A 12,604-nucleotide genomic window follows, 5' to 3' on the forward strand; every position below is an offset into this window, starting at 1 on the left:
TCTGATGTTGTTTTGCACACTGCCTGTTGTCTCTGTCTTTCTTTTATTATACAATTGTATTGTTGTTTTTTTTTGTGCTACTTATCGTCTGAGAGCTAGCTAAATAGCATTTCATTATACCATGTACCTGTATATGAGTGTAATGACAATAAACTTGAACTTGATGTTTAGTGAAAATGAGTATTGGAAACTTGAAGTATTGTTTTCTCCCTAGAATTCAAGTTATTGTATGTATAGATAAATTACAAATACATCAATATATTAAATAGATATGATATAGATATGTTGATTCATTACCAAATATTGCATGTGAAATTAGATTGGCATTATAAGATTGGCATCCATGCTAAATACCACTGTGAAAGACAAAGAATGAACTGTGAAACATACACAACTATTATAACTAAACAAAGAAGAATGTTATTGAGGAATGGAAAAACATCTAATTTTGTGGATAGAAGCATGTATCAAGCATAAAAATACATGCCTCTAAGCATTACCTCTCATCTATTAAAATATGCATTCATCAAGTATTACATTCATTCTTTGATTGTGTTTAATCTTTTTCCTTTTGGGAACTTATCTGAAGGAGACAATTTTCTATATCAATAAAATTGTTTTCCTCGCTGTTATTATAAATAGTTGAGTTGAGAATGAACATTGAACTGGAAAATTCTCACTCACGACATTACTTGTAAACCTAACCAAAGGATAGGTTGAAAGGGTATTTCACTTATTATCCAGATAGATTTAAAGTTCTGCCTGACTTCATAAGCAGGTAGTACTCCTAGCAATCACACATTCTACTTTTCTTTCTTGTATAGGAAGGAGTAACAGTGAGTCTGGTAAAAGCAAAATTTGACTTGATTATTCATGCTGCCTGACTACTTTGAAGGGTATTTTTTAAAATGTGATGGCTAACCTTTTCTGCACATTCAAAGAATTTGAAAAAAAAAAACATGGGGTTTAGTGTGCTAGAGTGGAACCTTCTGTCATTGAAAATTGAGATATGAAATATTTGGGGAAGCTGAAAATGTTTAATTTTCTGAATGCTATCTGCTGTAGGTTGCTTGCATGCAGCTCATCAATGCTCTTGTTACATCTCCTGATGATTTGGACTTCAGGCTTCACATCAGAAATGAATTTATGCGATGTGGACTGAAAGAGATATTGCCGGTAAGTACCCTGTAGACTTTCTCTATATTTATATTTAAATTAGTTGTCCACTTGGGTAAAAAAATGTCTTTCAGAATTATCCATCTTTTTGGAGCATATATGTATGAGTCAATATTTGAAACAAGGACAGAATAGCAGTTCTTTTTCAATAAATGATTTGTTAAACACTTTTACAGTTTATAAACAGAAGAAAATTCCAATCTGAACAGTGTTGAATTTTTGCATTCATAATGTACTTTTAAATTACATACTGTTTATGCTCCTTCCTTTCCTTATTTTACATGTGCAGCATCTGAATGTTATCAAAAATGATGCACTGGACATCCAACTTAAAGTATTTGAAGAACATAAAGAAGAAGATATTATTGAGTTTTCACACCGTCTGGAAGACATTAAAGCAGAATTGGAATATCCTTTTTCTTGCACCCATTTAATTATCTTATGTGTTGAAAAACAGCCGAGAAATTATTTAAACATGGTTCTAAAAGTTCCTTTTGTCCTCCAAGATGACATTAGAAGCCAGAACTAGATTTACACCTTCCCTTAGCTCTCAATGATAGACTAATTTCTTTCATAATCTTTCCTTTAAATTTAGTTAGGCCCACATATTCTCTTTGACCAGTCTGCTAATAGTACATTCTGACAAGAGAACAGTTTTTTTTAGGTCAGACACGTCTCACATTTAACCAATAAAACATCACTATGATGCAGTGAGTTGAAATAATGGGTGGGTCCATGTTTTAATATTCTAATAACCTTACACTTTTATAAGGATGATCATATTCTTTCAAATGTCTAATGTAAAGGTTTGATTCCAATGTTTCTTTAATTTGTTCTCTCATATTGGGCAGAGTTTAAACCACATTTAAACCAGCCAGCAGCCATATCACTCTGCAACCCACTGAAGCTAAGCAGGTGTGAGCCTTTTCAGTACCTGGATGTGAGACCTGGGAAAAACTAAGGTTGCTGCTGGAAGAGGTGTTAGTAGGGCCAGCAGGGGGCGCTCACCCTGTGATCTCTGTGGGTCCTAATGCCCCAGTATAGTGACGGGAATTCTATATTTTAAAAAGGCGCCATTCTTCGGATGAGACATAAAACCGAGGTCCTGACTCTCCTGTCATTCAAAATCCCAGGGCATATCTCGAAAAGAGTAGGGGTGTAACCCCGGTGTCCTGGCCAAATTTCCCATTGGCCCGTACCAGTCATGGCCTCCTAATAATCCTCATCTATGAATTACTCTGTTCTCCACTAATAGCTGATGTGTGGGGAGTGTTCTGGTGCACTATGGCTGCCGTCGCATCATCTAGGTGGATGCTGCACATTGGTGGTGGTGGAGGGGAGTCACTATTACCTGTAAAGAGTGTCCAGAAAAGTTCTGTATAAGTGTAAGCAGTTATTATTATAATTATTAAATTAATAGCTTACCCTTCTCAAGCACATTTTTGTGCTTACTTTTACCTTTAATTATTCTCCACTAATACGTAGAACTGTGTTATAAATCACGTTCCATTGTTTATAAAACCCGCTCAAGATGTTCAAAACAAAATTGCTCTAACACAATTTCACATTTTGTACTGCAATTATTATTCCAGTGCTCTTTTTTTCTTTAACATTGTGTACTGATGTCACTGATGTCTTCAACATGGTGATGAATTTAGTCAAGGATACTAGTGCAGAAGGCTATTTTCTGTCCATTCTGCAACATCTGATGCTCATCAGGAATGATTATTTTATCAGGTAAGCATACCCTATATTGGGCAAAAGATAATTCTGTGTATACTTTGTGTATGAATCTTGACTTTGGTAAAGCTGATAAAATTTCTGAACTTTGCTACATGAAATAGCTATGGAGACGCATGAGTGCCTTGCACATTTCCAAACTGTTCTTTTTTGTCTTCATTAAAAAAAAGAAATGTATTCTGGCCTTAGGAGTACATTCCAGAACAGCATGGACAGGTATCATAGGTTTTAATTTGGAGTTATAAATCAGTCACAGCCTTTGTTTACAATTGTTTATGAAACAAAAAGAATAGTATGGTATAACAATCCACTATTAATTCTGTTCTATGTTCTATGATCTAAAGAGCACAACCCCAAAAAGACAATCCCAACCCATTACACATTTATTTAAATTATGAGAAAAGGTTATTGTGCATATATTTTTTTAATTGAGTCCTTTTTCATTGAATTATTTATTGTGTAATTTGTTTTGCTACTTATAAGCCCATACCCAATGTTATCCAAGTGCTTTGTACTGCACCCAATGGTCAGAATAAAGCTTTTAAAAGCCATATGAGGCTTCGTTTGCTACAGTACAAAATTAAATCTGACACAAATTTCACGTTTAATTATCATGTTATTTGAATAAACATTCTCAAAGTGAGTGTAGAAACAATAGAAAATGTCTGTCGAAAAATGTTTTATTCAAAGAAGAGCTGTGTAGAATAATTTAAATGTATGTAACAGTTCTACCTTATAAATTAACTGCTTAATTTATGCTCTTAAAATATTAGCAATAAAGATATTTTTTCCTTAATATTAGCTTAAGATCTGCATTCCTACAATTTGAAACTGTAATATTGGAGTGTTGTTAAGGTTCTTTCATATTTGGTTTCAACAGCTGGTATGTGAAGTGAAACTAAAGCTAATCAAAGGATGATTTTATGTAAAGAATGAGTATGTAATCTGTACTATTCAAAGCTAGCACTTGAAATGTTTCAGTATTTAATAATTTAATTTACTCTGGTGTGCCTTATATTACTCTTACATTACATTAATGGAAATTATAGTGATTATGAGTATTTGCTAAGGATAGATAGCCTTGCATGTTTTGTTTATTGTTTGGTGTGAATGTCATGTTTGGACTGATACAAATACTGCATGTATACAGTTAAGCAATATAGACATATGTTTGTATATCTATTTATTTGCAGGGTTATTCAGTAAGTAATTACCTTAACATGAGAGTGAACAGTTCTGATCAATTTTTACTGTTTGGTAATGCTTCCCAAATTTCACTACCTCATTACCAGGCCATTAGAATAGTTTAGTTTGTTTTGTTTTTTTTTTTCCAGCAACTAATTGATCCAGGAATATCATCTAGATGATTTTTGGATGAATGCAGAGTTTCAGCCTCAATAACATGGCTTGTCAGCTTGGTTACATCCAGTTCATCTTCTACTTTAGAATTGACTCTAAATTGACTTTGTTTTTGCATTTGGGACCTTTTATACCTGAACTACTATACATTACTATACTATACAGAACTACTATACTATTACTATACTATACAGGTACATATAGGGTAGTTTTACTCATATTATGTTTTATTTCATGTTACATCTCTTGATTTTAATTTGGTACATTTAACGCTTATCCTAACTGTTTGTGTCATTAATTGCTTTTCTGCAGTTTATGGAAAATGTAAATATTGTCTACGTACACAATTAAGTCTGCTTCATATGTAGCTCCTTCAAGCTTCATGTATTCCATTTTATATTTATTGTTGGTGCTACCTGTATGAAACATCTTGCACATGAAGGTCATAAACATACAACCAGGACATTTGACAGGCATTTGCCCAGTCCTAAATTTGGTACAGCTTCTATAGTGTTTGCTCATTTTTCTAGAATGGTGTCATCTACAATCTTGACTAGTTTAGAAAGAGCAGTGGTTCGAATTTTTTTTTATCGTTTAACACCATACTCACAATCAATGTAAAACTAGAGAATCACCCCCAATTTGTTAAATCAGCATCTTCTACAGTGTTTGACCTTGGATAGTTTGCTATAACTATAGCAGAATCAAAAACATAGATATAAATTAAGAGCAACGGTGGTCCCTTTACAGATCCATGAATACTCCGCTAATTACATCACTCTGGTTTGATTATTTACCCTTTGTTTTACACTTTTACCTATTTGCCCTGTTTTCTGTCCATTAACCAATTCTTAATTGAAGTACATGCATTGCCTTGAATGTCTGCTGCGTGCAATTTAAGTGTCTTTTATGAGGAACCTTATTGAATGTCTTTTGACTTATCATACTTTATCGTACTATATCATTCTGGATGCTCTGTTAGTAACCATTGAACCATTCAACCTATTTCTTGTTGAGAGAGTAACAGCAACTTAGTCATCGAAATATCCATGGTCCTTCTCTATATCCATGGTGACTATCCCCTAGAATCTTTTATTGCTGTAGAGATTAACCCATAGTTTAGATGTATTACTTAGTTACTTGGTTCAGTTTTGTCGCCCTTTGTATTGATGGGTACTTAATAGTAATATTACAGTTATCATCTGTGCCTGTCAACTAAATGAAATACTCAAATACACCATATCCTGCCATCATCTTAATTAAAAAAAAAAAATATATATATATTATTACTTAATCCTTTACTTTTCTTCTGTTGTTGCAGTGATAATAGAAAGGTGGCTTCCATTTGTATATTTATTTTAGCACCTGATTACAGATCAGTATTCCCTTTCCTTTACTAGATCTTGTTGTTTTTGAATACTTTAAGTGCTTTCTTTCTCCTTTTACTCTTCTTATATTTAACCATTTTAGCCATTGCGTTCCTTACATTGATTTATTTGTAGGATAAAATTGTTTTGTGCTTCGAAATATCTTTAAACTGTTGCCAACACTTTTTATTCATTTCATGCCTGGCCCATTTATTTTATTAATCTTTGTCTTATTTCTTCATATTGTGCTTTTCTGAAATTGTCAATCTCCAATTTGAAATTGAACTTTACCAGTCTTGTATATTTTAAGTATACGCTATTATGATGACTTCCCTAATTGTTGCTCACACCACTTTAATTGAAGACTGAATCAATACAAGTTTTTTTAGATTTGAGTGATATTAGTGCTTTGTGATAGAAATCACCATCATGTTCCTCAAATCTCCCAGACCCACACACTGAGTTTTTCATTTAAAAATGTTCTATGCAATCTCTTTTCCTAACTTGTGAAGAGGAAATAGTCACTGGGGACAGATTAAGGCTACATGGTGGATGATTCGCTTCAAAATCCAACTCCTTGGTGGTAGCCAGAACCATGTGGGCAAGTCCTGTTGTAAAGATGAAGCATTCTGTACATTCTGTAAATATTTCAATTTCTATATTTCTGCAGTAATGTTTTTCTTTTTGAGAAGATTTTTTAACAGCTTTGTCACAAACATTTTTTGCTGTAACCTTCATTTTTTAGCATTGTCCATAATTTGGTTTTGGAAGATTGAGATGCCCCATTTTCTGATGAATAGGCTGTTTTCATTTAGGAATACAGTGATGAACTGATATTTTCACCCCCAGAACAAACCTTGAAAATGAGCAATTTCCCTGCCTAGTTTCAAATTGGATTTATTTTGAGGTAGTGTGAACAACTTTGGAGTTGCAAGTTTTTTTTCAGAAAATGTGTGCATCTTCTTTAATAACATTTTTATAGGCAACGGTAGAAGCTTCATTCATTGATTGGTCAAAGCCACAGTGCATATCTTTTTACAACTTTCAAGAGAAAAGTTTGGCTGGTTTGCAAAAATGCAGATTACGGTATCTTTAAAGGATTACTTGTCCCACTTAAAGTATTTATAGTTAAAATTACTTGTGTGTTTGCGATGACAGGGACATGAAGAATACCAATTAACAATTTCCAGTATTTAATAGATCTCTTTGTTTTTCCCCTTCTTCAATCAGAAACTTAATTGCTTACCAATGTTCTAGTTTAATCCCCTCCATTGTACATATTGAGCCACTAATTAAAAATGAGTAACTAAGACTTCTAATAATGATTACGCTGTTAGATCATGGGAACTACCCCCAAGACACATCTCAGGACTCCATATACAGTATCAATTCATCCATCCAAAAAGGAACAGGGTGGAACTAAGACACAGATTTGATTAAATCTGACTGTTACTGTTGAAGGTATGCGAGGAACTTGCAGTTTTGGTTTCTAAGTTTTTTTATTAAATGAAATAACATGCACAGATAACCACTTGACTTCAAATGTTAAGATTCGAACCCTCTGTGAAGACATGGAAATTACAAAATGTTTTACTTTAAAAGTGCGTGGATACAGTACATATCATATACACATATAAGGTATACAATAGTTTTGTATCCGTTGTAAACAGCATATGTAGGGACAAGTAAAGGTTCCTTTATACTCGAAGAAGTCTCCACAGCCAAACTGTTTATTTTCTTCCCTTTTCACCAGAATAAATCTTTACTTGTTCCTTTGCAGCCTACGCATGCTGATGCAGCTACCTACTTGAACCACTGCATATATATTCTAAAAAGCATTTAAATGCAACTAATATTAGAACCTATGCATTTTGATGATTTGAGTGTATACTGTATGTCAATCCAAATAATACATATAAAGTTTGCATTTACACTGCTGTAACAGATTTAATTTCAGTAGAAACTTAAAGCTAACTTGTTAAAACATTCATTTAGTCAATAGTATACTTTGCAAGTACTGTAATTACAATTAAAATAAACGTCATATTGACTCACAATAACTTGGCAGTAATTAGGTAATTTTTTTTTTAATTCTGCCAGCTTGGAAGTTTTAGAGTATTCAGTGCTGCCAATTATAGCACTTCATTTTCTTAGCAAATTAACATGACCATATGCTATTAAATAGCTGGACAAGACATAAAATTGTTTTTCTTTATTTCTCTATCTTTTTTTCAGCACATTATTAGGCTTGAGGACCTTTTTACTGCTTAATGTATTTATGAGAGAAATCAAAGACATTTTGAAGCTTAATTAAGCACTGAAGCTACAAAAAAGGAAAGAATTATATAAGAGACATCACTTTTACCTTATGTTTGCTTCAAGTATATACAAAACAGAATTTTTGTGGTATTCCTAATTTATTGTTCAATTTTGTATTTATTGAGCATAGGCTTCCTTTACTTAAAGCACTACGCCACCTTCCTTCCGTCAGTAGTATTAAGGTGAATGCCGTGGAAAAACAGGTGTGTCATGAAGCTCCATTAACATGCAGCGAAGATAAAGTGGCTGGTGTTCTTTATTGATTTTGTCTGAGCATAATAAATTGTGTTGTATAACCAGTATAAGCTGTGGTTTGTCTTGTTTTTTATCTCTTATCAAGTTTTTTCCATCTGAAACATTTGGTTTTGAATATAGCACTGATTGCCGGACAATGAAGAGTGGAAATCCTACCCTGTAGAATAATGAATTTAAATAGAAGAGTTCTATTTAATTCGTAGTTATTAAAAACATTGTTTATGTTTAGAGAAAAAATGACCTATTGCTCTCCAATTACTTTTGCTCAGTTATTAATGTCCTGTGATGTTAAACGTACATATCTTCAATGTTTATTAAAATACTTGTTCATGGATTTAAATTTGTTCAATGATTATTGTATGAGGCATTTTATTTTACCCAGTGTTGGGCTGTTTTGTACTTTCTTCCAGTCCTTAACTACTGTAAGTTTTAGTCTCTCAGTCTAAAATAAAAACAATTTTAGTCATTAACAATTGAATTATTTTATTAACTTACAGGCCTCAGTACTTCAAGATAATAGAAGAGTGCATCTCTCAGATAGTGTTACATCGTGGTGGTACAGATCCTGATTTTACATACCGGAAGCGCCTAGATGTGGACTTCAGTCACCTTATAGGTATGTCTCATTGTTTACACTGATTTTTTATTAGAACCGATAAATATGAAGCGGCATTCTGCATGCACATCTTACATTGCTTTGATAAATAAATTTCACCTATATTGGCAGATGTGTGTGTTGATAAAGCCAGAACAGAAGAATATGAACAGAGAGTTTCAGAATTGGAACAGAAGGCAAGTATTCTCATTTATTTTCTCCACTACGCAGTCTTTATTCTTTAATAAGTAGTTCTGCTTAAAAGACCATTTAAGAAGCCTCCACTTAACTTTTCTTAATTAAAAGAAGATTGCTACTAATCGTTAAAACAGTCATTAGTAATTAACAGTATTCTGAGATTAGAAGGTGGTCTAATTGATTTTTTAGAATGGTATTTTGTAATTGCATTCTAAAGATATGTGGTGGAGTATACTAGATTTATTGAATCATGAAACTTGTTCCTTAACCCTTTCCTTTTAGCTCTGTGTTTCAGTGACATCTTAATACTAGAGACTACAATGTTTACCCCAGTACATGTTTTGTTACCAGTGTTTCCTATCAGTCAAATAATTAATGATACCAATTTTTTCTTTGTAATTGTTACCTAGTGTTTCCATTTAATTGTGTATACCTTAGCTTCCGAGTCTCCCATCCATCAAAATCCTCCACTGAATACAGTATGACCCCATTTAAAAATGTTTGGTGTGAATACATGACAGTGCCAGTGGCTCCCATGAGAGTACAAGAATGGGTGAAAATGGATGGGAAAACCATGGTTTGCTACACACAGTGATCAATATGACAGATTAAAATGCTTGGATTAAATGATTAAATGCTCATATATTGTGCAATACGACTTTTTTGTGTACTGTTCTGTTCTGGTTTGTTCTTTGTGTGTCCTGGAAAGTGAGTAACTCATCTTAGTGCACTTCTCACTGTACAGATTGTATTGTATGTATTGTATTATTATTATTGTATCATTCTTTACACTGTTGCTGTGTTGTCTGTGTTGAGCTGCTGTTGCACTGCAATTTTCCTCATGGGATCAATAAAGTATCTATCTTGGGAGTTTTGTGGTAGTATCAGAAAGAGCAGTGTCTGTCTTCTGTTGATTGGAACAGTGCTGCTGTTTGTGCTGTGGACTTGCATTGTATGTGGTGGGGCGAGTGGGAGGATTGCTTGATAATGCATGTTTTGGCAGACATGTATGTTGCCTTCATCTCTAATTGCATTAGCAATTGCAAAGTGGTTTTAAGAAAAGAGGGGGTGGACTGTTAGTTTTACAATCAATAAAAAGTGTATTGTAGTATTTATTATTGGTGGATGTTGATATTCTAAGATGAAAGGCATTTTAATTGTTGTCAACACAAAGGGATATACTGTAGGTCAGAAAAGTGCTTTTGACTATAAGAAATAATAATAATAAACTTTATTTTATATAGCGCCTTTAAAGGTGGCTTCTCAAAGCGCTTTACAGGATGACAATAACAATAAATAAGAAGACTACAACAATAAATAAGAAAATTTCACAAGACAGGACACAATTAAAATTACAACAATACAACAATAACAATAGAGGAGACCGTGGAAGATGGTATTAAGAAGAGCAGAGGGGTGAAGAATGGAACCAGTTAAGTAAAGGCTTTTCTGAAAAGGAGGGTTTTGAGTCTGGATTTGAAGGAGTTTAGAGAAGGTGACTCTCTAATATCCTTGGGCAAAGAGTTCCAGAGCTTGGGGGCATAGCAGGAGAAGGCCCTGTCGCCCATACAATGTAGACGGGCTTGGGGGACAGTAAGGAGGGCAGAATTTGAAGAGCGGAGGTTGCGAGGTGGGGAATAGGGCGATAAAAGTTCAGACAAGTATTGAGGTGCCAAGCCATGTAAAGCCTTGTAGGTGAGCATGAGGATTTTAAAGTCTACGCGGAATTTGACCGGAAGCCAGTGCAAGGACTCCAGGATAGGAGTAATGTGAACACTTGCACTAGACCTGGTCAGGATTCTGGCTGCTGAATTTTGGACATACTGCAGCTTGTTCAGAGTAGATTTAGATACCCCAGGGAGCAGAGCATTGCAGTAGTCAATTCGAGAGAATACAAATATGTTGATCAGCTTTTCAGCCACAGTTAATGATAGCATAGGGCGTAGTCTTGCGATATTTCTAAGGTGAAAAAAAGATGTTTTGACAGTATGCTGTACATGTGGGTCGAATGTTAAGCCAGAATCGAATATAACCCCAAGGTTTTTCAATTTTGATTGGAGCTCAAGTACAGAGCCATCTACAGACAGGGTTACAGGACTGGCTTTACGAAGTTGATGGGGGGTACCAATAAGCATGACTTCAGTCTTGTCACAGTTAAGATGAAGGAAGTTTTGAGTCATCCAAATTTTTATGTCAGATGCAATTAGATAGAATAGAGACAGCCACATCAGTGTCGGGTTTGGTATGGATGTATATTTGAGTATCGTCAGCGTAAAAATGAAAGCTTAGGCCATGTGATCTTAAAAGCTGATCAAGTGGGAACATGTAAATGCTGAAGAGCAAGGGGCCCAGTATTGAGCCCTGGGGGACACCAGACTTGACAAGACCGATTTCAGACCTGTACCCATTGAGAGAGACAAAGTGACAGCGATCAGTGAGGTAAGACTTAAACCATTTGAGGGCAGTGTCAGAGACTCCAAACACAGTCTCGAGACGAGAAAGCAAGATGTTATGGTCAACAGTGTCAAAGGCAGCACTGAGATCAAGAAGGATGAGTATGGAAAGAGAACCAGAATCAGAAGCTATTAGGAGATCGTTGGTGACTTTGACTAGGGCGGTTTCTGTGCTGTGAAGTTGACGGAAGCCAGATTGGAGGGGTTCGAAAAGGTTGTTTGTCATGAGGTGGTTATGTAACTGAAGTGTGACAGCACGTTCTAGAATTTTAGAGAGAAAGAGTAAGTTGGAGATGGGGCGAAAGTTGTTAAGATTGTCGAGAGCCATGTTAGGCTTCTTTGGCACTGGGGTAATAGCAGCAGTTTTGAGGACCGTTGGTACAATGCCGGTGCTCAAGGATTCATGTATTATATTGAGGACAATGGGACAGAGAGAAGAGAAACAGGACTGGAATAAAGTGGTGGGAATGGGATCTAAAATAGATGTGGTGGGTTTCATGCGCGTAACTAGTTTGTTTAGGGATGCTGAGTCAAGAAGAGAGAAGCTGGAGAGACGGGAACCAGAGAAGTTGGATGAGGATGGAGGAGGTGTGGAAATTATATCCGTAGTGGAGAGAATGTGATGCCGGATGTTGTCAATCTTAGAACTAAAGAAATCTAAGAATGTGTTGCAAAGTTGTGATGAGGCAGGTAATGTGGTGGGGCAGTTTGGCTTGAGCAGTCTGTTGATGGTGGAGAAAAGATGTCTGGGATTGTTTTGGTGATTTTCAATTATGTGAGAGAAGTAGGTGGATCTAGCAGACTCTATAGTAACCTTACAATCAGATAAGTAATCTCTCCAGGCCTGATAATGTACATTTAGGCCGGAAAGACGCCACCTACGCTCAAGTTTGCGAGAGGCTGCCTTCATGGAACGCAGATGGTCATTGTACCAGGGGGCAGGGCGAGAGAAGGAGATGGTTCGAGTTTTTAAAGGAGCAAAGGTGTCGAGGGTAGATAAAAGAGCATTGTCAAGTAACTGTATTTTGTCCTCTAGAGGGTCAGAGGAAGAGAAACAGGATAAGGAGGACAGAACAGAATTTGCAAACCTTGGGTGATCAATTGATCGCCAGTTGCGGAAATTTACAGAGCGTGAGGGGGAA

At 35.2% G+C, this 12,604-nt stretch overlaps 1 protein-coding gene across 5 annotated transcripts in view; it reads left to right on the forward strand.

The window, feature by feature from the left end:
- Nucleotides 1-12,604, forward strand: part of LOC102697182 (protein diaphanous homolog 3) — a 461,123-nt gene that overhangs the window by 190,215 nt on the left and 258,304 nt on the right. For all 5 annotated transcript variants that reach the window (XM_069178992.1, XM_069178995.1, XM_069178996.1 and 2 more), the window contains 5 exons: nucleotides 1,066-1,176; nucleotides 1,466-1,584; nucleotides 2,797-2,913; nucleotides 8,714-8,832; nucleotides 8,944-9,008. In XM_069178992.1, the coding sequence (XP_069035093.1) occupies nucleotides 1,066-1,176; nucleotides 1,466-1,584; nucleotides 2,797-2,913; nucleotides 8,714-8,832; nucleotides 8,944-9,008 (531 nt within the window). The remainder of the gene's footprint in view (nucleotides 1-1,065; nucleotides 1,177-1,465; nucleotides 1,585-2,796; nucleotides 2,914-8,713; nucleotides 8,833-8,943; nucleotides 9,009-12,604) is intronic.

This window comes from Lepisosteus oculatus, chromosome 15, assembly GCF_040954835.1.
Source record: "Lepisosteus oculatus isolate fLepOcu1 chromosome 15, fLepOcu1.hap2, whole genome shotgun sequence".
Classification (NCBI taxonomy): Eukaryota; Metazoa; Chordata; class Actinopteri; order Semionotiformes; family Lepisosteidae; genus Lepisosteus; species Lepisosteus oculatus.